This window comes from Eublepharis macularius, chromosome 2 (assembly GCF_028583425.1).
Source record: "Eublepharis macularius isolate TG4126 chromosome 2, MPM_Emac_v1.0, whole genome shotgun sequence".
NCBI classification, from domain to species: domain Eukaryota; kingdom Metazoa; phylum Chordata; class Lepidosauria; order Squamata; family Eublepharidae; genus Eublepharis; species Eublepharis macularius.
This window is the reverse complement of record NC_072791.1, coordinates 184,385,726-184,408,273: the sequence shown is the minus strand read 5'-3', so window position 1 is coordinate 184,408,273 and position 22,548 is coordinate 184,385,726. Positions and strand designations below refer to the sequence as shown.

General features: G+C 43.4%; 1 protein-coding gene across 3 annotated transcripts in view; it reads right to left on the bottom strand.

Annotated features, from left to right (window-relative positions):
* Positions 1-21,350, bottom strand: part of KIF5C (kinesin family member 5C) — a 126,022-nt gene extending 104,672 nt beyond the window's left edge. For all 3 annotated transcript variants that reach the window (XM_054971827.1, XM_054971828.1, XM_054971829.1), the window contains exon 1: positions 21,225-21,350. In XM_054971827.1, coding sequence (XP_054827802.1) covers positions 21,225-21,350 — 126 coding nt within the window. The remainder of the gene's footprint in view (positions 1-21,224) is intronic.
* Positions 21,351-22,548: the final 1,198 nt, after the last annotated feature.

Below are 22,548 nucleotides of genomic sequence, written 5' to 3'. Positions count from 1 at the left end.
TCAGCACTTTACTGAACTCTTGGTCACAAAAATACTATGTTTCTGTCATTCATGATGATTCATTCTTGCCTTGCATTAACCAAGTCTTGGATTTCGGCTTTATAGCTTCTCAATTCTTGTCATGCTTCATCATTTTCCCTTACTTCTTCCATGGCTTATCTGCTGTGTATAGATGGGGGGGGGGGGGACTCCATTCATTAATATGCTATTTTTCTTGTATTATTCTTCTTGTTCTTCTAAATCCCAATACCATCCCATAGAACTATTTTCCCCCACAAATATCTCTCTTGCTGTTATCCACTATGGTTCTTTTATTAACTTGCACATTTCTTCTCAATATTCCTCTGCTTAAATCCTGCTAATTCTTTTCCTGTCCTTCTCCTTCGATTGAATGTTTTTGCACATTTCATTAAACAAAGCAGTTTTTTAATGTCATTTGAACAATCTTCTTCATCACCCCCTCTCCCATCTTTAATCTTCTGTTTATTTTACAAAAGTGTAATGCCTAGAGTCCCAAGGACCAGGTTTAATGTCTAGAGATATGTTTACAAATTCAAAATATAAAACCATTTTATTTAAATATAACAGAATACAACTATGAAAACATTCCTAAAGTTATCAATACTGGATCAGTAACCAGTGACCCCAGAGCAGCGTCCTGCTCACAATCCCTTGGTAGAGCATCCACACAGTTCTGTGGGTTTGGCCCAAATATCCAGAAGGCCTTGCCACAGCAGAACTCTTTTTGTGAAGATGCTGTCTGAATCCTGGAGCTTGCTTGTTGCCCTGGGACCAGTTCCCCTTTTCTCCTAACAAGACCAAGTGGGACAGCTCTGTACTAGGGTGCTGGTCTCAAGCAGTCAACGAATTCAGGTGCCAGCAATTCCTGCTCTTTGCTCTTCCTTGATTCTTCAGCTGCTGGTCTCCCAGGGAGAAGAGTTCAATTCTTCCAGCTACCATTTTCAGCTCTATGATCTTCTCAGCTCCAAAGCTTAAAAACAAATCTTGCCTTCCAAACAGCAATAGCTTAAGCGCTCCTCTCTCTCTCTTCAGTCTTTCCAGCTAGCATAGTTCTGTATTATACCACTCTCATAGTCATGGTGATCTCTTTTTTATACACATGCCCATGAGCCTTTGCTAAACATGCAAATGTACTGTTCAGTTATCTGCTAGTCTCGTCTATCTACATATCTGCAGTCTATTAATCAGACCTAGGTCCTAGGCCCAAACCCTTTTTCCAGTACCGACTTACAAAAGAGACAACTAAGGAAGACATGACAAAGGTTTATAATATACAGTCTGGAGAAAGCAGACAGAAAATTCTTCCTCTCCCAAATGTCACCCATTCTGTGGCATTCAATGAAATACATTCAGGAAACACATAATTTGTTTGTGGAATGCAATGTCACTAGCAACTGTCACCAATACACACAGCTTTAAAAGAACTAAACATATTAATGGATAATAGATCCATTCACTATTATGACAAAATGGAATCTCTACATTCAGAGATGGCACATATCTGAATATAAGCTACAGGAGAGGGTAAGTACTGGGATGTTAGCACAGCTCTTGCTGGGGTATCCCCTCCCCTCTGGTGGGGGACAGGCACCACTGTGATTAGAGGCACCTGGCAGCTGCCCCCACTGTGCTCTGTGGATCAGCTGGCCCAGTAGTCACAGGATGGATTTTGCAGCATCACAACCTTATGCAGCAACAGCAGCAGTAATGGATGAAGCAGTTGTAGAACACTTGCTCACAGGATCAGTGTCATTCCAATAGATACCACATGCACCTCAGGGATTCTCTGGCAACTGGAGCAAGAGCCCCACAAACATGGCTGCATCAGGCACAGTCTCTGTTGTTTCCCATCAATGCACATGTTTCCATTTGGTATCTCTGCAAGTGATTCAACAGGGAGACCTTAATAATAACATTCAATTTATATATCACCCTTCAGGATGACTTAACACCCACTCGGAGCAGTTTACAAAGTATGTCATTATTATCCCCACAACAAACGGGGCTCATTTTGAGGGGGAACGCACCGGAACAGCGTTCCAGCAGTTCCCCCGTCAGGTGTCCCCACCCACCAGCGGGCACCGACCCAACCCTGGACATTTTGGCTCCGATCCGGGCTGAAATGGAGCCAAGATGGCCCGGATTGGGGCTGAAATGGCAACCTGGCCCCGTTCGGCCCTGACCCAAAAGGGCTATTTTTGGCCCTTTTGGGCCCTGATCCGGGCCAAAGCAGCCCAGACTGGGTCAGTGACAGGCAGAGGAGGGTTCCCCCACCCGGCTCCGGACTGTTTTGGCCCGAATCTAGGCCTAAAAGGCCAAAAATGGCCACTTTCAGCCAATTTGGGCCATTTTCTGCTGGGATTGGGGCCGAAACGGCCAGGATTGGGTCGGTGCCGGGCAGGGGAAGCCTTCCACCTCCTGGCACCGACCCAATCCCTGCCATTTCAGCTCTGATCCGGGATGAAACAGGCCGAAAATGGCTAATTTTGGCCCCATTCACGCTGGGATCAGGTCAGTGCCGGGTGGGAGAATCCTCTCCTACCTGGCACTGACCCAATCTGGGCTGTTTTGGGCCCAATCCAGGCCAAAATGTGCCCAAAATGGCCATTTGGAGCCGTTTGGAGCCTGTTTCAGCCTGGATTGGAGCCAAAAGGGCCCTAATTGGGCCACTGCCAGGTGGGGGGACACTCCCCTGTCTGGCAGCAGCCAAATCCCGGCCATTTTGGCCCGATCAAGTGGTGTGGCATATGCTAATGAGGCATGCTAATGAGTTCCTGCAGGTTTTTTTTCTACGAAATGACCCGACAACAACAATCACCTTGTGAGGTGGGTGGGGCTGAGAGAGCTCCTAGAAGCTGAGACTGACCCAAGGCCACTCAGCTGGCTTCAGGTGGAAGAGTGGAGAATCAAACCCAGTTCTCTGATTAGAGTCCCCCGCTCTTAACCACTACACCAAACTAGCTCTCCTTGGAGCATGAAAGGTGCAGTTCCTGCTACTCTGCTCAGTCATGGGTTCCAACCCAAGTACTGGACCATCCTACCTTGGGCAGCCTTTGGTCCAGCAAATCTGCTTCACTTACATGCATGCTGTGCCAGGGAATGCCCAGCCAGTCACTCCATGGCCTCTAGGAATAGGTTTCAAAGGCACAGGAGCCATTCCAGACAGGTGGGGGGGCAACCTGACACACTGGACATCATCACAATTTGGAGGGTGGCTTCAAGCAGGAATAGTTGCATGTGGGCAACACTTTTCCTGCCAGTTGTCCCTTTGCCAGGGTAGAGATGCACATCCGATTGGCTGCATGGATGTCACTCCTGTGTACAACAAAATAGAGCAACACGGTAATGTAATTGTCACAACAGAGAATCTCCCGTGTGGTATTATGTCTTCACAATTGTTTTAATAAAGGATATATTAATTGAGTACTGTTTCACAAATTTGTTTATACAGAGTAAGGGATGTAATAAACAATTTGTATATTCTTTTGTTTCTCTTGACACAACCATATACTACACCATATATTGCAACCTCCCTAGACCTCAATTATACAGGCATCTTATGCGTTCTAAAAACAATTCATTAAAGTGTCCCGTGCTCAAAGTGCTATCATGGATGTTATTAAAGTGCAATTGCTTTTGGCATCTTATGACACTATTTCTCATATAGAACTCGATTTGCCTTGCATACAGGTACAATACAGGTACAGTATAAGGGTAATTCCAGACACTGTGAATGTCACAGATCAAAAGGACCTATAATCATAGGTTCACGTAGTTGGTTCTGTGACTGCATTCTCTAACGGACGGTCCAGATCCTTGTAAGGTCCGTTTCCAAGCTTCTTTCTCAAAGAGCACAGATGTCAAAGATTCATCATAGTTAACCTTCCATATCCCTCTTTGATTTGTCAATTACTTCCAACATTTGTAGAGAATTTCCCCCTGGAGAAGCCCATCCCTTCCATGTTGTGCTAGAAATGACATCATTTCTGGGGCCATAAGATGCCAAAAGCAATTGCACTTTAATAACATCCATGATAGCACTTTGAGCACGGGACACTTTAATGAATTGTTTTTAGAACGCATAAGATGCCTGTATAATTGAGGTCTAGGGAGGTTGCAATATATGGTGTAGTATATGGTTGTGTCAAGAGAAACAAAAGAATATACAAATTGTTTATTACATCCCTTACTCTGTATAAACAAATTTGTGAAACAGTACTCAATTAATATATCCTTTATTAAAACAATTGTGAAGACATAATACCACACGGGAGATTCTCTGGATGTCACTCCTGGCATTTGCCTCTCTGGGGGTGGTGCTGTCACTGAGTCCTTCTCGTGAGTCTCCAGGGTAGGAGGAGAGTGGCATCAGGCATTGCAGTGATTGGCTGTGCCCGTGTGTGCCATTCAGAGGGATGGCATTAGGCATCACTGCCTGGTTAGTGGGTGCTGCTGCGGTACATATGGACTCCAGGCATGCTTACTATGCCCTCTGCACCTTGCAGAGGAGCACGTGCTGTTATTTCCCACTGTGGAATATCCATAGGGAACAGATGTGGCACCTCAGATGTACCAGCTGCCTGTTCAGCAACACTTGTCCTCCTTTCCACCACCCCTTTCTCTGTCCACTTAAGTACACTTGCCTTTCACAGCCAGCTGGCTGACAGCCAGCCAGAAGGGAACTTTGGCGAAGGAAGAGCCTCACAAAGCCACCTCCACCACAAGACTGGCCAGTAAATGAACCATTAGTCCAATCCAGCAGCGCTCTTTTTATATTCCAACCCTGTCTTCTTCTGTCATGTTTTTAATGACCTTGTGGGTCATTTCCTTTGAAGGCTGTGCTGCCTACTGTGTTAATACGATCCCTTCCTCCTCCTTCTGCAGGTTGCCCCTTCTCTTCTACCTTTAAACTTTAACTATTACCTAATCTTTCTAATGGGAGTTTACTTGATAGTTAAAACGTATGGCAGCCTCCACTTCGCAGAGGGGGGTGGGGGCTTGTCTCTCATTTTATAATTATCTAATCAATTATCTTTTCCTTTACTTCTGACTTTTGTGTACTAGATTGTCTTTTCCAAATATATTGACTTTCTTTCCACTGGGTTTTTATTCTTTTTGCTATGAGATTGCTTTAGATTCACTTACTATTTTTCATTTACTTTCTAAACAGCAGGCATTTCATACTGTTAACCACTCTTTTAATGGGTTTTTTTTTCACTCATCAATGTCTTTTTCATGTGTCCTATAGATAGTATTTTCTCATGTTTCTCAATGCTCATTTCTTGGGCCTCCCGATTATTTCAAATCTTTATCCCACTGGTCCCTCATTTGTTCTTTTGGTATTGATCACTATCTTTGGGTTCAAACTATTCAATAGGATTTTTCTGTCCCTGATGTTTCTTCCTTGTCCTTCTCCAATGACTTTCTAGCTGACCCCTCCCCCAATCTAATCATTTTTCACACTCAATTTAATCTAAAAGGGAGTTTTCTGTCCTCACTTGTCTGTTTCTTTTACTACAGTCAGCTATCAACTATGTTCTTTGCCATTTTTTGTTTCTTCCTTTTCTTTTTCCATCAATTCCCTTCCCCCACTGGTAAATTCTGTCATTTTCAGTTTCTTAATCTTAAAAAGTCCCATTCTTTTCTTACTATTAAGTCTTCATTCTTTAGGGTTCATTCTTTGATACTCTCTTGGTTGGATTATTGTAATTCTTTGCTTGTCACACTTTCCCCTAATCTCAGCTTCTGCCTCTTGATTGCCCTTTGTTCATCTTTTTTTTTGTCCATAAATTTGGTCTTATCTTTTACTGTTACTCTATGATGTCTTGATTGTTCAAAGTTTTGCTGTTAGTTTTAAGTTTAGATAGCAGAAACAAACCAAAGAATGAAGCGATCGTACTAAGAGAAGAGATGAAATGGGTGTACTTAAAAGTTATCTACCTATTTGTTTCATTTGCACTCATTTTCTTTAGTTTCCCCATCCCTACTCTGTTTAGAAAGTTCCGCCTTTTGGCCCATTCATATCCTGCCGGGCTTTAACAAGAAGCTTCCTAATATCCGTGTGTTGCAGTTAGTATGTATCTGGCATTACAATCAGTTACCTTATTCTTTCTTAATGAGGTGTTATTTTATAAGATCTCAAGTTCTTAGGTGGGGTAAATGTTTTTAAAATAATTTTACCCAGAACCTAATTGTTACAGGTACTTAAATAACTGGCACACCTACTTGGGGGGGGGGGCGTTGTCCCTTTCGATCCACACAACAAGCCCTGGCATAAGGATAATTAGAGTCATCCTGAGTGGTTTTTTTTGCTCTAAGTTCCAGAATGCAAGAATGACTGGTCGTCATTCTAGCAGAGCAATTGCTGTATAGAAAACTGCATTTACACTTGCATTACAAACATGAGAAGGAATTTTCTTAGAAAAATACAATAAGCACAGACCTTGAGGCAGTACACTGGGTTAACAGTAATCATCATTAAGCTACGGTCAGCACTCCTTAGTTTACATCAGAGCACTTGCATACTAGGTTGCCATTAAAATTCTCCCTACCTGGAGGCTGTGATGAGCAGCAATATAATTCATTTTACTTACTGCTAGCACGTTACTTTGCAAATGTGGATTACTACATAAAATGTACACTACCACCAGCTCTCCTTGTGCTCCAGGCTAGCATTGAGTATAAAAGCGTATAACCCACCCACCCCCAAAATTAATAAAAACCACAGCACAGCCCAAGATGCTTTCTACAGTCTTTTACTATTAATCTCCTCCATTGTGAAAAATCCATACAAGGAAACAAGAACTTTTTGACTAAACCATAAAATGGTTTTGATCAGATTTTATCTGCTACAATAAAATTATGACTTAAAGGGAGTAAAATCCAGAATGTGTTGCATTTGACATCAGCTTGGTGTCGGAACTGCTCAGTTTCCTATACAAATGAATTTCATTCTCCTCCAACAGCAGCTTAGAGAAAGATCAGGTCCTTTAAAATGCTGTTTTTGCAACTATACACCAATATACCTCTTTAAAACAGCCTACAGAATTTGCCAGATGTGGTCCTCAGACTGTGATTATCGAGTAGTCAAGCGCAGCTTCTGCTGAAATAAATTAGTGGGTGAGATATTTGAGGTACCCACAGTGAAGAAGTACAATGATGCAAATTCAAAGGTTGTTCTTTTTTGCTGTTGTTTAAAGATGTCCCATAACCCAGGATGAATGGACTCCACGAGACTTCTGTACAAAGCCATGTAAAACTCACACCACGTAAGACTTTGTTTTAAAAAAAAAGGAGAACACAGAGCACAGGCCATGACACATCCTGACATACGCTGAGGACTGTGCGCTCTCCTCCCATTAACATCAGTATGAGATCAGGAAATAAAATTGCCCTTTTAGCAGCACCTGAAGGCAGACATAATACTAGGATCAAAACAACTTTCATTCACTTTGTGCACAATCAGAGATCTCTTTGGTATACTGTTTTGTTCACAGCCTAAAGATAGATTTGTTCCTACCATTCTGTTAACTGTTCTGGGACATTTCATACACACAGCCTCCTTATAGTAAAACTAGGCTTTCTTCATTAAAGGAGACACTTCTTGCTTTAAAAGACGTATTTCTCATCTCTGTCTGCTATCATGCCCCCCATGCTGTTGGACATCCCATTCCTTCTACAAAACCCACCATCATTTATTGTTTCGACAGCCCCTCATTGATTTTTCTTATATTACTTCCAATTTTGTTCTCCTCTCACCCACCACCTTTCACTCTCTCCTCCTGCCATGGCATTTTCAGCTACAGCCAGTTCTTGCAAAAATCAATATTCCAAATCAGGGGAAAGAATGAACGACGCAGCTGAGAGGCACAATGCACAGTCAGCAGCCCCAGCTGAATATCTGAGCCAGGTCACTGCTGGCTTGAATTCTACACCTGAATAATACAAGTCAGCAGGATGCATGTTTTTAAAAACAGCAAACCAAAAAAAAATCAAAACACTTCCCAATTTGTGAAGCCATAGCAAGTGATCTTAGAAGATACATATTTTGCGTAACTCACAGCATGAATGTATAATTCTTTGTAGAATTACCAGTGGGAACAGTGCCCTAGCTAAGCTTCCAGGACCAAGTGTTATAGTTTTACCCAAAGCATGGGAAACCAACTAAACACTCAGTCACACAAAGGGAGCAATTAATTAGGATCTGGTACTGCAGCTACTCAGATCAGTGTACACACCTAGCACACTCACAAAAAAAGTGGGCACAGGTACAGGGCCGGATCGACGGGGGGGGGGCAGGGGGGTAGTCTGCCCCTGATGCCGCCAAAGAGGGGGCGCTGGGCGCAGTTGCCAGCCCCAGGAGCGCGCCTGGGGAAAGGCGAATGGCACGGGTGGCCTCCCAGCCACCCGTGCTGCCTTTTGCCTTTCCCGCAGGACAAGGGGCGGCCGGCTTGTGGGAAAGGCAAAAGGCAGCGCGGGTGGCTGGGAGGCTGCCCACGCCGTTCGCCTTTCCCCAGGACAAGGGGCGTGCGGCAAGCCAGCCACCCCTTGTCCTGGGGAAAGGCAAAGGCAGCGCGGGTGGCTGGGAGGCCGCTCGTGCCGTTTGCCTTTCCCCAGGACAAGGGGCACGCGGCAAGCCAGCCGCCTCTTGTCCTGGGGAAAGGCAAAAGGCAGCGCGGGTGGCTGGGAGGCCGCCCACGCCATTCACCTTTCCCCAGGACAAGGGGCGCACGGCAAGCCGGCCGCCCCTTGTCCTGCGGGGCAGTTGAACGGCGAGGGCAGCCTCCAAGCCACTTGTGCTGCCGCCAGCTCCGTGGCGCGCCAGGACAGCCGGCTTGCTGCAGTGGCAGGGGGGGCGGGCGCCCCAGCGTGATGACATCACGGGAGTGACGTTATCACGCAGCGCCAGGAGCGCACGCGCGCTATGCATGCGCGTGTAGAGCCTGACTACGGTTGCCCTGGGTGCTGGCAACCGTAGATCCAGCCCTGCACAGGTAGGAATGAATGCTCACATACTCAATCTCTTTCAGACTCCTTGTGGCATACTTCATAAAATCAATGTCTGAATTCAGGACTAACAAAACCAGGTTTGTCTAAATGCTGAAATGGGTGTTACTTTATTGTATTGATATGATATGGAGCAAAGTCCTAACATGAAGTCATTTATTGCTTACAAAATTATTTGCTATTTAAATACAACGTTTTGAAAAAACAGCCTGAAAATTTTTATTCTCTTATTCCTAGCGGTGCCTCGGGGACAATAAAGAAGATGAGTTCACATCCAGATATGTTTCTACTATGATACACATACACACACAATGTCATCAAGTAGTCTACCAATGAGCTCAATTCATAGTAATGATAATTCCACCAATTAAGCAAAAGCTGTAAAGTCTCCTTTTACAATAACCACAGCAAAGCTAAAAAAAATGTTGCACTAGTGTAATCCAACTACAGAGAGGAAACAGCATGGCTCCTGCGTTACAATAAAAACTGCAGGCTTAACTAGGGGAACTCAGCTTCTACAGCTGCTGGTTCCCCCTCAATCCCTGCAGCTGCATCTTCCATAGATGGGGCCACAGTTCTATTTTCTTTATCCATGAAGAGCCCTAGCAATGCTCATAAAATGCTACCAACACTCCACTACAGAGTATGGAGTAGAAAGGGAAAACAGAACCTCTTTTGTCCATCATGAAGATGAAACTATATGCACACCCTAAGAAAAGTGTCCTGTCTTGCATACAGAATAAGGAAGCAATTCAGAAGGCCTCTTGCTGTGTACCACTGCAGTTAGAATTATTTTATCCTGATTTGACTCACCAGGTATAAACATGTCAATTAGCTGAAAACTGGAGTTACGGACTCCTTACACCTTTACAAAGTGTTTGCAGCTGCTTCTTGCAAAGGCATCAAAAACAAAACACTTGTGTGGCATAATGTAATTGGCTCAAATAAAGCCAAAATTCCTTTCATTAAACATAGATGGGCTCTTTACCTCCAAACACTCTTAAGATTTCACTATAAACAATAGTTCACTATTATTTTAATTTGCTTTTTAAAGGGACAGCCTATAGTTTCCAAATGGTAAAAAAAGACTGTGACTACAATTTTATTTTCAGGTGGGTAGCCATGTCAGTCAGTAGTAAGACAAATTCAAGTTTTGTAGCACTTTCAAAGAACAAAATTTTCAAGGGTAGAAGCTTTCATGAACTTACTTTGTCAGAAACAAACAAGAATGAAGATCCATCAGCCCTTATATTGAGGTGAGAAGGTGGGAGGGGGTATTACAAAGAAGGACCAATTGGAATTAGGATATCGAGGTACAACAGAAAATGTAATTGGCTTGATTAGAGCACAGGGAGATGCACAGAAAAATGTATATCCTCTTGCTCTAATCAAGCTGATTACATTTTGCATTGTACCTCTGCATCCTGAACCCTACTGGTCCTTCTTTGTAACACCCTTCCCATCTTCTGACCTGGATATTTATAACTGACAAAGAGCCAAAACACACGAGAAGAAATACCTAGGTTCAGCACGTGTTCTCTTACCTCAAGGTTTGCCGGGATCTGTAGGCATCCTGGAAGCTTAAAGCTTAGCATTTACAGAGCAGCAGGAAGGGAAATACAGGCGCCTGAATTTCCCTTCCCCTTCCTGCTGCTCTGTAAATGCTAAACTTGTTCTCTTACCTCAAGGTTTGTTGGGAAGTGTAGGTGTCTTGGCAGCTTAAAGTTTAGCATTTACAGAGCAGCAGGAAGGGGAAGGGAAATACAGGCGCCTGTATTTCCCTCCCTGCTGCTCTGTAAATGCTAAACTTTAAGCTTCCAGGACGCCTACAGATCCTGGCAAACCTTGAGGTAAGAGAACACGTGCTGAATCTAGGTATTTCTTCTCGTGTGTTTTGGCTCAAAGTGAACTTTGACTCACAAAAACTTATACCCTGAAAACTTTGTCATTAAGATGCTACTGGAAAAACTCTGTTCTACGATTTTAATTCTAAAGGACATTTTAGAAGACTTAAACCACAGAAGAATGCAGAAATCAAGACTATTCCAAAGACCACCTATTGTTGATTTACCAGCTTTGTCCAACTCATCAAAGTTCAAGTTATCATCTTCCTCCTTTGAACAAAAGGAACAGATCAAAGTGTATTGACTTCTACGAGTAGTAAGATCTGATACAGGCAGCTGAGTCAACAGCAGGTCTGGGATCTCCGAGTAGTTTGGTGGGTGTCATTATTGATTTCCTAGTGGCAAATGGTAGTGCAGATGATGTATTGTGCCCAACAATAGGGCAAAGGGTTGCACCACCATTCCTCAGGAGAGTGCAGTTACTGAGGGAAGCAGGCAACACTGGCTGGAAGAATCAACAGTTATGCAGAACCCAAGGTGAATGTTAGTGTCAGTAGCAGAGAGAAAGTTGCAGGAAGTTACTGAATACTGATCCCACAATTCATGCTCTCAATAACAGAAAAGATAGTGAGATCTGTCAAAACGAAACTGCATATTCACAACACCATGGCTGCTGATGCTGTCTCCGGAAGTCTGGTTAATGAACACCTGAAAGAGCCAGGGCATCATGACTGGACAGCTGATGAGAGATGATCAGTAAGAGGGGGATGTGTTATCTCTTGAGGGGAAACTTCCAACTGGCCTTGAAAAAAAGATCCCACTGAGTTGGACGCTTTTACAGTTCTTCGAGTGATTTACTCAATCACTTCCTGGTGTTGTTAGCACTAGAGCGGCAGACCCACATAGACAAGTATCCACTTCAAAGGCCAGTAGGCCTTTGCTCATCTGCCTCAGGTTGATGTTTCTCCTCTCCTTGGGTTTCTTCTGATTTCTTATTGATTGTGATTAGATCCAATACTTCCACCTCAATGGCTTGAGTTACTGCCAGGTCAGTACCAAACAGGTGGTCACTGATAGCTCTGGAGTTAGCAAGTTAGCAGTCCTGATACTGAGCAGATGGTTGATGCTGAGTCATCAGCCCACTGCCTCAGAGACTGCCTGCCCTTAAAGAGTTACTTGAAGCATGATTAATCAGAGACCAGCTGATAACTGGCCACATCAGTCTTCTCTAGCAATGGTTTTTAAGTAATGGGTGGATAACCACTTATTTGAGTGACTCAAGAAAGGTGCCTTGAGTCAGTGACAGATTTATGATGGACATCAGGGACTCATTAATGATACACAGACCATGAAGATAAAGGATTCTCCTATCTTTAAAAGTCTCTTGTCAAATATCAGTCTCATACTTTAAAATGGTGTTTTTCCTCCAGTTTTCAAATATCTGAACAACCATTTTATATAAAAGGAAATAAATGCAAATCACAATGTAGCGCCATCTATTATGGTGGAGGGGGCAGCGACAAGCAAATGCCATTTCATGCATCCTTTTCATGCCTATGCTTGATTACAATTAAGCCCCACCAGTTCAATAGGTCTTATTCCTAGGTAAATGCACAGTAGATTGCAGATTACAATACCAAGTGGTTCCATTAGCAACATTTTATAAAACAGAATAATCCAGGCTGAAACATTTTGTCTTTGTATTGATTACCTAGATTATTGAGGGAAAGATTATAAACCCACATCAATCTGTGACACAAAATGAATGGCCACTCCTTCAAAAAGTAAGAAGAGGATAGCAATAAAAGAGTAACCTGCTCTAGCCATAGGCTTAAATTGACTTGCCTCTGCAAGCCGTGTATGTATCTCATTATAAACGTATCACAGAGGAATGCTTGTTATTTTTTTAAATCAAATTTTTAAAAAATTTTCAATCAGAAGGGAAGAGAAAGGGGAAGTCAGTGACTAACAAAACATACCAAAAACCTAATGATTCATAAAAAATACATTTTCAGTTAAAGATCATGCTGGAAACATAAAGGGGGGGGGACCACATACTGTTTACTTTTTCCCAATTAAAGAGCATCCTATAGCCACGAACTGCCTGGTTGGCCTTTTTTGTTTGAGTATTCATTCTCTGTAAGTTTTCCCCATTCTCTGACTCACTGAAATACCTCACCATGCAATTCACAACCCTATACACACTGCTCACCCAAGTATGAATCAACATAATTTAATTAAAAATTCAATTTCTTTTACATAGTGCAATCGTTTTCTAGAACTGAACCATGTCAGTCCACCACAGATTAAGACTTTTCTTTTTGTTTAAAAAAAGGACAAGGAACAGCTGGAGATGTAAAATTTCCAGAAATTTTGAAGCCACAGGAGGGAAAAAATGTTTTCCCCCCTTTTGGAGAAAAAGGAAATTTTGGGGGAAATTGAAATTTACTATACTAGCTTGCATGTCAAACTGAAACTTCTTTAATACATTTAATAACATGAAAAACATTTTATAACGGCATATAAAATGGTTGTACTTGGTATATTTATGGAATTTACATGTCGTTTAAATTTCAAGCATAACTAATATTTGAGCAAAAGTTGCAAACTACTGTATCCTATACTACCATAGCTCATCTATCTTTAATTTTTACCATATGAGAGATAGGAAAAAATTATGTTGAAGGTAGAAAGCAAATCTGTAGTAAACAAAAGAAAGTGCATTATTTGAACAGAAACTGTCTCATACAGTCACAATAAGTAGGACCACCAGCATGTTTTATAATAAGCTAAACTTTTTAACACTGTTTTAACAACTCAATAAACATATCATTATGATTAAACACATTGTCGTTATAATTAAATACATTATAGCATATTAATCATTGCAACTTTAAATATATTTAAACAAAAAAAATCTTGAAAATATTGTATTTTCATGCTATACATTTTGAATGTAAAAAACCTTGAGTTAGAAAAGGAACTATTTCATACAAGTTTCTTGTTGCCATTCCTATCAGGAAAACGAGAGGAAGACCGGGGGGGGGGGTGCTTTTCCTAAATGTTTCTGGGGGGGGGGTTGGTCCCTTACAACAGTAGGAACAACCTGACTTCTAAAGGTTTTAAAGATTCTAAAGTGGCTCAGTAATACATATATTATAGTTACTGTTATGGAATTTCTCCTAAACCCAGAGTAAATTACCACAAACCCTATCCAATGAAATCATTGAAAGCATCCTCAAAGCCTATGTGGGTAAGCCTTTGTGCCTATTTCATCCCACCCACCCACCCCAACTATCTGAACTCGGCAATGTTTTCATTTCTCAAATTATGAATATTCAGGGCTTTACTAACCCAATAGCATGGGCATTTACTACCCATCTCATTAAGATTTTGCTTAGTAACTATCCACCTTTTCTTTTTTTCTTTATTAAATTGCTAACAACAAGCTTTTATAACCAAAGCCGTTTTTACAAATTGATTATATATCATCAGTTATAGCATACCAAATAATACATGTGGGTGGATTCCATCTTGGAATTTGGAGTTCCAATACATTAAAATAGACATTTGTTCAGCTGAAAATTCAGCATACACATATACACGATGCAAACCTGATTGGGGCAGGGTCTGAAAGCACTCAGGAAGCCAACTAATCCTAATGCCAATGTATCTTCCACTTATATCAATATGAGCCAGAGGTACACTGGCTCATTATCCCAGCAGCACCCCTCCAGTTCTGGGGACCCGCACTGCCCCACCATGGCCACCCACTGGCAGGCAACCATCACAAACCCCTGCACTGCCATGGAACTGTGTGGGCTAGGGGGTCTGCCAGGAGTTAGTTGGCTCCCAAAGCCACTCTAGCCCAGGAACACACCTCAACACCTGAGGTTATATTGATATGTGCTGTTATACCAAAATATACATTATTAAATATAAATATATAAATACATAAAACCGATAGCAATGAATGTTGGAGGCACCGTGCTAGTAAAGCAGATCTTAAACATATCTTTGGACATATCTTAAAATTCAAGTTTTTTGGAATTATATTTTGGACCAAGTATCATAAGTTATAAGATGCAGATTGCCAATGAAGGCTGTAAGTAATGTTATTATACTATCTTAAAAATGAACTACTTGACATATATTTGGAAATGGCCATAAATCTTCTGACTTGCAATAAATTGTATTGTAATAAATTGGACAATTGAAAAAGCACCAACAAGATCAGACTGATTTAATAACATTTGGAAAACGCATATAGTGATCAAGTTAACATAGTATTAGCACAATTCTGAAGGGCCCTCTAGGCTGACAGTGTCCAGGTGCCTACATGGTTACGGTACCACTTTTCCACCTCCTATGGACATTCTGCAGGGAGAAAACGCCTCACGGCAGCCCACCAAACATAGGTAGCAGAGCAGGTCCACTGGAGACCATAGCAACACTGGCAGCATCCACCAATCATGCAATGGCAGCTGATGACCGCCCTATGAGCGGCACTTACAGGCACAGCCAATCACTGGCTGCCAATTAAGCCACTGTCCCTTAACAACAACAACAACAACAACAACAACCCCCCACCACCACCACCACGCACACAGAAAGCTAGCAGACAGGGAGGAAAGACCACCCAAGCGGGATTTGCAATAGGATTTGAGCCCAATGGCACCTTAGAGACCAAGATTTTCAGCTTTATCTGAAGAAGGGAGTTCTGATTCTCAAAAGCTTATACCCTGCAAATTTTGTTGAAGGGTCCAAGGACTCATAAATAAATAAATGCAGACAGACTCATTCCCAGGAACAATAAATGGGAGCATAGGAAAAAAAGCAAAAATTAAATATAGCGTGTGTAGAGATTTTGTGAAGATATGTGCTGGCTCAATTACTGTTACAACGCAAGGGAATAAATTAACAACTGGCTTTATTTACTATTTTCGGGAACTGAAAAGAGAGACAGCTATTTGATGAAGCGCTGAAACAATTTCCCTGGCTTAAAATATCCAGTACCAGCAGCCAGAATGCAGATAGGCAAATGCCCCCAAATACAGTTTCTTCTCTCTACATGCTCCTATTAAACCTTGAAAACCTAAACACACACACACACACACACAAATTCTAGGCCTCTTTGTTTTAAGTAAGAAAACATATATAGAAATGTCCCTGTATAAGCATCAGCACTCTAATGCCACAAAGGATGTCTCATTCCATAACCCCCTACATTCCAACAGAGGAACGGAGCACAACATTGGGAAAATCTCAGTATGCTACAAGTTCATATGGAGAAAGCTGCAGTACAAGTGCTCTTGCCCCAATAACTTGGAGCTTTAAAACCAGCAGTTGAATTTGGCCTGGAAATCAGCTGGTAATCAGTGCAGTTCTTTTAAAGTCAGAGAAATAGGATTTTCCATCCTAACCCCATTAATAACAGGGGAGCTGTATCCTGCATCAGCTGCCTGTAATTTCTGAGTACTTTTCAAAGGCAGCCTTGTGCAGAGTTCATTACAGAAAGCAGATACGGAAGTTACCAGACCTCCATGTGTAACCATGGCTAGACTTTTATTCAGTAAAGTACAATTGGTATGTGTGTGCACATGCGCATGTGTGCGCGCATGCATGCATATGCACTATGCATATACTGCAAAACTGAGTCTTAAGAGGAAAACGTAACCCTGTCTAAACTCCCAGGTTGGTAATGTCACTAAGGGTTAACACCTCAGCCTTTACTAGATTAAGCTTCAGTTTGCTGTCATTCAGCCCATCACTGGCTCTAGACACTGGCTGAACACTTCTAATAACATCCCTAAGATTAGATGGAAAGAAGAGAGAGAAACTGAGTGGGAGATACAAGTGTAATTATCATAATAATGACCTTGTACCCCAAATCTCCAGCCAACCTCAACCAATGGTTTCATTAAGCCTGTAGACAGCAGGGGAGACAAGATGGAAGACAGGATTTTACTTGCAGTTCTCTGAGATAATCCAAATGAGCAAAACTGGAAAAAAAACCTAGACTGATTCATCCAGGACTCTGGAGCTAGGAAGCTTTGTCATCTGCAGCACTTCTCCCAAGTACTGGAAAATGACCAATAGTTGTCCAAATTGGAGATAAATTAATAGCTTCTTTAGATGCAGATTCATCCTAGCTTTCTTCAATGCTGCAGGAACTGCCACTTCAAGGAGACATTCAATACCTTTGGCACCCAGTCAGTCAGACCCTCCTGGCTCTAGTAGCCCTAAGCTAAGTGTCAAATATAGGCGTCACAGACCCCACCTTTCCAAAAGTCTTGTCCACAACCTCAACTGCAAAGTACCCAATAAACTAGGACAAGTTATAGTTCTGTCTGTGCTTGCTGCTTCTAAGAAGGCATGGAAAAAAGAGAAGTGAAAAGATCTGAACCCTGCCTACTCAAGCCGTCCACCATCCTGGCTTTTTAATTAGCGTATACTGACTGCTGCCATCTACTTATTTTACTGTTGTATGCTGTGCTGTTGTATGTTTTAAATATGTTTTTACAGTTTTACGGTGTATAAATTATATGTTTTTAATTGGCTGTAATCCGCCCTGAGCCCACTGCGGGGAGGGCAGAATAAAAGTCTAAAGTAAATAAATAAGATATAAGCAATTCCATTCTCAAAGTGCTTAGCAAATTCATCAGAGTAACCCACAGAATCTGATCCAAGACACCCTGTCTCAAATGGAGAAGGCCTCAAATGACTTGAAACTGCTGGATGACACCAAGCATATGCGTTTCTCTGTCACTGCCATGCAGTAAGCTCTGAAGTGGACTCCAGCTTGTGCTTGCTCAGCTTTAGTGTTTCATCACCATACTGCTTTCATGCCTGTTATGTGTTGTTTTCACCAGCTCCTCAGTAAAACATGGTGCCACATAGGTTCACCTTAGCAGAAGAGGGCACAAAAGATTGATGGCTTCAACTCACTTGGCTGACTTGAGCAATATTTAGACCAGTGGGTCTAAATATAGATTCCTCATAGATTCGATTCAAGCCCACTAGACTGGGCATGGATGCACTGTGGCTGTTCTGCCAACTCCAAGCATCTATCCTGTATCTTTAGAGAAGAGCACTATGGTGAGTTCTCATTATAGGATAAAGACGAATGGTGTCTGGACACAACAGGGATCAAATAACCTTTTACTTTTATAATTGGGAAAGAACTGATTCACTGTCCTTCAGCGTACAAACCCTCTGGCTCACCCACTGAAACTGACAGGAAGCAGTTCTAGTCAAACATAATGAAGCATTGGTTCAGGCAGCACATGATTAACCTAGGACATCAATTGCCATAGAACTATTTTAATGCCTACAAGCACAAATCTTTTTTTAAAGGATTAGATAGACAGAAGAATGATAGGTGGTACAAACTGAATAGCCTAACCAGCACATAACCTGCAGTTCAATGCACATTTACTGGGAAGTATGCCTCATAATGAGACATACCATATATTACTTACTATTCCCACTGATCAAATTGGAAGTAGTTCAAAATAAATAAATAGCTGAAAAGCATAAGGCTAATCCATTCATTCCGCCAACAGCAGAAATGTTACACTGAAAGATTATACCCCATATCCGGGTTTCTCTCTACAGGGAGACAAGTCACATGCCAATGTCTCACACACACATAAATCAGCCCACATCTGGTCTTCAACATACTGAAATACAAAGAACCCCTGGGTATCAGCCTACCTATTACACAGAAATAATTTACTGCCACCCTTCTTAGCTAAGCAATTGTGATAAAAAAAATTAAACAGGTAGTTTTATATGCATTTTATATTTTTGACTTTCAGTTTCCCCTTACCTCTCTCATTTTTTAAAAAAGAATAAAAATCTATTTTGGTAGGATCCAATTTTTTTTTTATCTCCATAAAGCATCTGTGATACTGTTAGATGCTATATAAATAAACCGAAGTCACTCATTTTGTACATTTGAGCTTATGGCAACATCAGCAAATGGTCTGGAAGCTTCAACTGCCAGGAGAAATGTAAGTTTCCAATTGAATTCACAAAATGCTCTCTCTTTGAAAGCACCTGTATGTGTAATCAAATATCAAAAGTTTAACTTAAAGATGTCATTTAACCAACTTTAACCAACAGCCACTGTTGTATAACAGATAAGAGTTTCAGGTAGCTTCCACACAGCAACAATTCCCTGTTGTGAAGTCACTGTCCTGCAAAATATGCCACTTTGCATAAAATCACTGGGGCAGAGGGACTAAAAGGTATTCATTTTTAAGAAACACAGGTTCAAATACCTATTCAGCTACAAAGCTAGATGGTCTCAGGTAAATCGCCTTCCCTCAGCCAACTGGACTAAAGTGTCACTCTGAACTAAAAGGAAGGGAGCAATTCAAAACAAATGTTACTAAAGAAGCCATGCTTGGAGAAGGGCAGCATCCCAAGTGGCAGGACCCATCAAAACGAATGCTCTCCTTCCCTCTGTGTAGAAAGCAGCACCTGTCCTGAAGTGCATCCAGCAATTTCATCCATACAGTGACTTTCAACTCTCTCTACCATCCGGTAATGTTTACCACATTGACTTTTTTTTAAAGGATTCTTGAGCATATTCCAGAATTACACACTCAGTTTACTCAGACACTAAGTTTAACAGGCTCGCTACCCCACATTAACTGAAAGCATGTCCTAAAAAGCACCCCACACTCCTGAGTCTGCATATACTAAAGAAAAGTCAAGAGCAACTAGCCAAACCATCTTTCAGAAAAGTTTGCCACTACTGATCTTTTTACTGGAAAGCTTCCACGGAAGCTCAGAATCTCAGTTTCCCACAGAACCTAATCTCTGTAGTCAAAGTAGTAGAAGCCCCAGCCGACCCAGCCCAGCTAAGGAAAAAAAATCTCAATCAAGACTAACTCTGATGACATGCCTATGAAATGTGCCACAAGGAGTCTTTCCAAGGAGAAGATGGTGTTGGACAGCGGAGTTCTCTATACATACTGCAGCAAGATAAAAGACAGCCCAAGAATATCTCTGCACGGAAGACATAAATGCCTCTTTCCTCGCATCTGAGGAGACTGCAGCTTGGCAAGCCTTTAAACTCCAGCGCTACAAAAATGCACGGACTGCAAAGCTAAGCCGCTCTGGCTGTGGGTGGGTGGGTGTTGGGCAGCGAAAAGAAAAGATACAGGAGGGGAATTCCTCCACCTTGGCTATTCTCACAGCAATTTCTTGCCACCTGTCAATCAATCCAATGCACAAGGGAGGGAGAAAGTGAGCATGCCCAGTGATCCAGATGACATCAGCTTGATCAATGTTGAGGATTGGGAGGCTGCAGCAGCAACCGGGAGAGGCAGCTGGAAGAGTCAATTGGGGTCGACTCCATTCAGTTCCTCACCATTGCCCTCTGCTGCAGCTACAAAAACAGGGAACTCAGCCAAGCGGGACAGTACAACACAGGTTTCTCCCCTGCAGTGGGAGATAAAGGACAGGGGGATGGAGCTCCTTTTGTCGAGTTACAGCAGCATTTTGCAACTGTAGGCATAGAATACGGTTCTCTAACAATGCAACCCTATGCAGTTACTCCAAGCCTATTGATTTAACTGGATTAACTCTGCATAGGAGTGTAGCGGCTGCCCTGTGGGACTGCAAAAGAACCCACCAGCTTCTAGAATAAGCTTTGACAAGAGCCAGTGTCAGAAAAGCTCCCCTCCCCTGCACTGACAGCAATACGTGGAAACTTAACACAGTACCATAACAAGCCTCCCCTCTTCAACCTTTAATAAGAAATCTTTTTGCTTTCTGACGTGGCCCATCCATCTTGATTAAAGGAGGAGAAAGATAGGCTATATTCCCCTGTGGGATCCTAATCCCACTTCTCACTTTCTCTGGAGTACGCTGAGAGCGACCTCCATGTCCTTTTTCCCATGCAGGAGGGAGGAGAATAGTTTTAGGTGGGTAGCAGTGTTGGCCTGCAGTAAAACAGCAGGATTTGGGGTCAGTGGCACCTCAGAGACCAACAAGATTTTCATAGCATGAGCTCTTGAGAGTCAAAGCTCCCTTCTCCGGAAAGGAAACGCGGGTCCCCTTTCCCTCAGAAGCGGCCTCGACTCGGCCAAGGGTCTGGGAGCTCAAGGTGAAAAGGGAGCCCGCCAACACACCCAAGCGCCGGGAACAATGGGCAGGGAGGGCGCACAATACAGCGCAACGCCAAGGCAGGCGGGGGGGCCCTCGGCATCGGTGCTGCATGAGGTGAGATGAGGGGGTAGAAGGGAGACCTGGAGGGCGGCCACGGTTCAGGGGAACGGGGAGCTGCCGGGGCAACGAGAGAAGCGACGAAGCCCACACGCGCGCAAGCACGAGGCTTACCCCGATCACGACCGTCTCCTCCCCTTTGAATTTGGGGATGAATTTGTCCCCGCGAAGGATCTCGGCTTCGTTGAGGGGCCGGAACCGGCACATCACCTTGATGCTGCATTCGGCGGGGTCCGCCATCTCGGCGCGGGTGGGAAGGGAGGAAAGGGAAGGTGCCGCCGGACCGAGGGCGCGCGGCGGGGCTGGGCGAGACGGCGGACGCGGCGCAAAGCTTCCTGGCTATTTATTTTGCCAAGCGGCGGGTCGACGGCGCGAAGCCCGGTCAGAGGACTAGGCAGCAGCGAGGCATTCCCCAGGCGTCTCTTCGCCAGCAGCGCAGGTGGCCCCAGGCGAGCGAGCTACAAGGACTCCTGTAAAAGGGGGCGAGCAAGATCAGCCCCCCCCCCTTTCAAACACCTCCGAGATTGCGGCTGGGTTGCTTCAGAGAAGCGGGCGCAAAAATGCGGGCATGGAGAAATATAGAGATCTTGCATAGGTCCGTGGGGGCGAATTCTCGGGGCGGGCTCCCTTAAGCGCTAGCGCCGCGTTGCCAGCCCTTCCGCAGCCATCCTGCATCCCCAGCAGCAGCAGCAGCAGCAACCACCTTCTCGGACTCCGCCGCCCCCACCCCGCCCCTCCAGGGCTTTGTGACTTCACTGCGTTCCACCAACCCCTCCCCAAGCTCGCTGTGGTGGGGGAGAGCAAGAGGCGGTTCTGAAGCATCCTGGGAGTTGTAGTTGTGAAAACTACAGAAGTGGAGACAGGAGTACAAAAAGGAGATAAGGGAGGAGAGCCTTCTCTCTTGCTATTTACTGGCAGGGGATTGGCGTTATCGATCTTCACTTTAGCAAGCAATTTCCAATAAATTGTAAGCTCTTTGGGGCATCTGCCTTCTGGTATTCTGTGAAATGCTGTGCCCTGTAATGAATTGGGTGTCAGTTCTAGGTTAGGAAATTCCTGGAGATTCGGGAGATGGAGCAGAGAGAGGGCAGAGTTGGCAGAGGAGTATACCTCTACAAGGTATAATGTCATAGAATCCACCCTAGAAAACAGCCATTTTCTCCAAGTAGAGTTACCAGCCTCCAGGTAGTAGCTGGAGATCCCCCGGAATTACAACTGGCCTCCAGGCCACAGAGATCAGTTCATCTGGAGAAAATGGCTACTTTGGGGGGGTGGACTCCATGGAATTATGCCATGCCAAGGTCCTTTTGCTCCACAAACCCCTCTTTCTCCAGGTTTCTCCCAGTTTCACGCCCCAGATCTCCAGGAATTTCCTGACTTGGAGCTGGCAACCCTATCTCCAAGGGAACTGATTTCTGTGACTTCAAGATCCACTGTA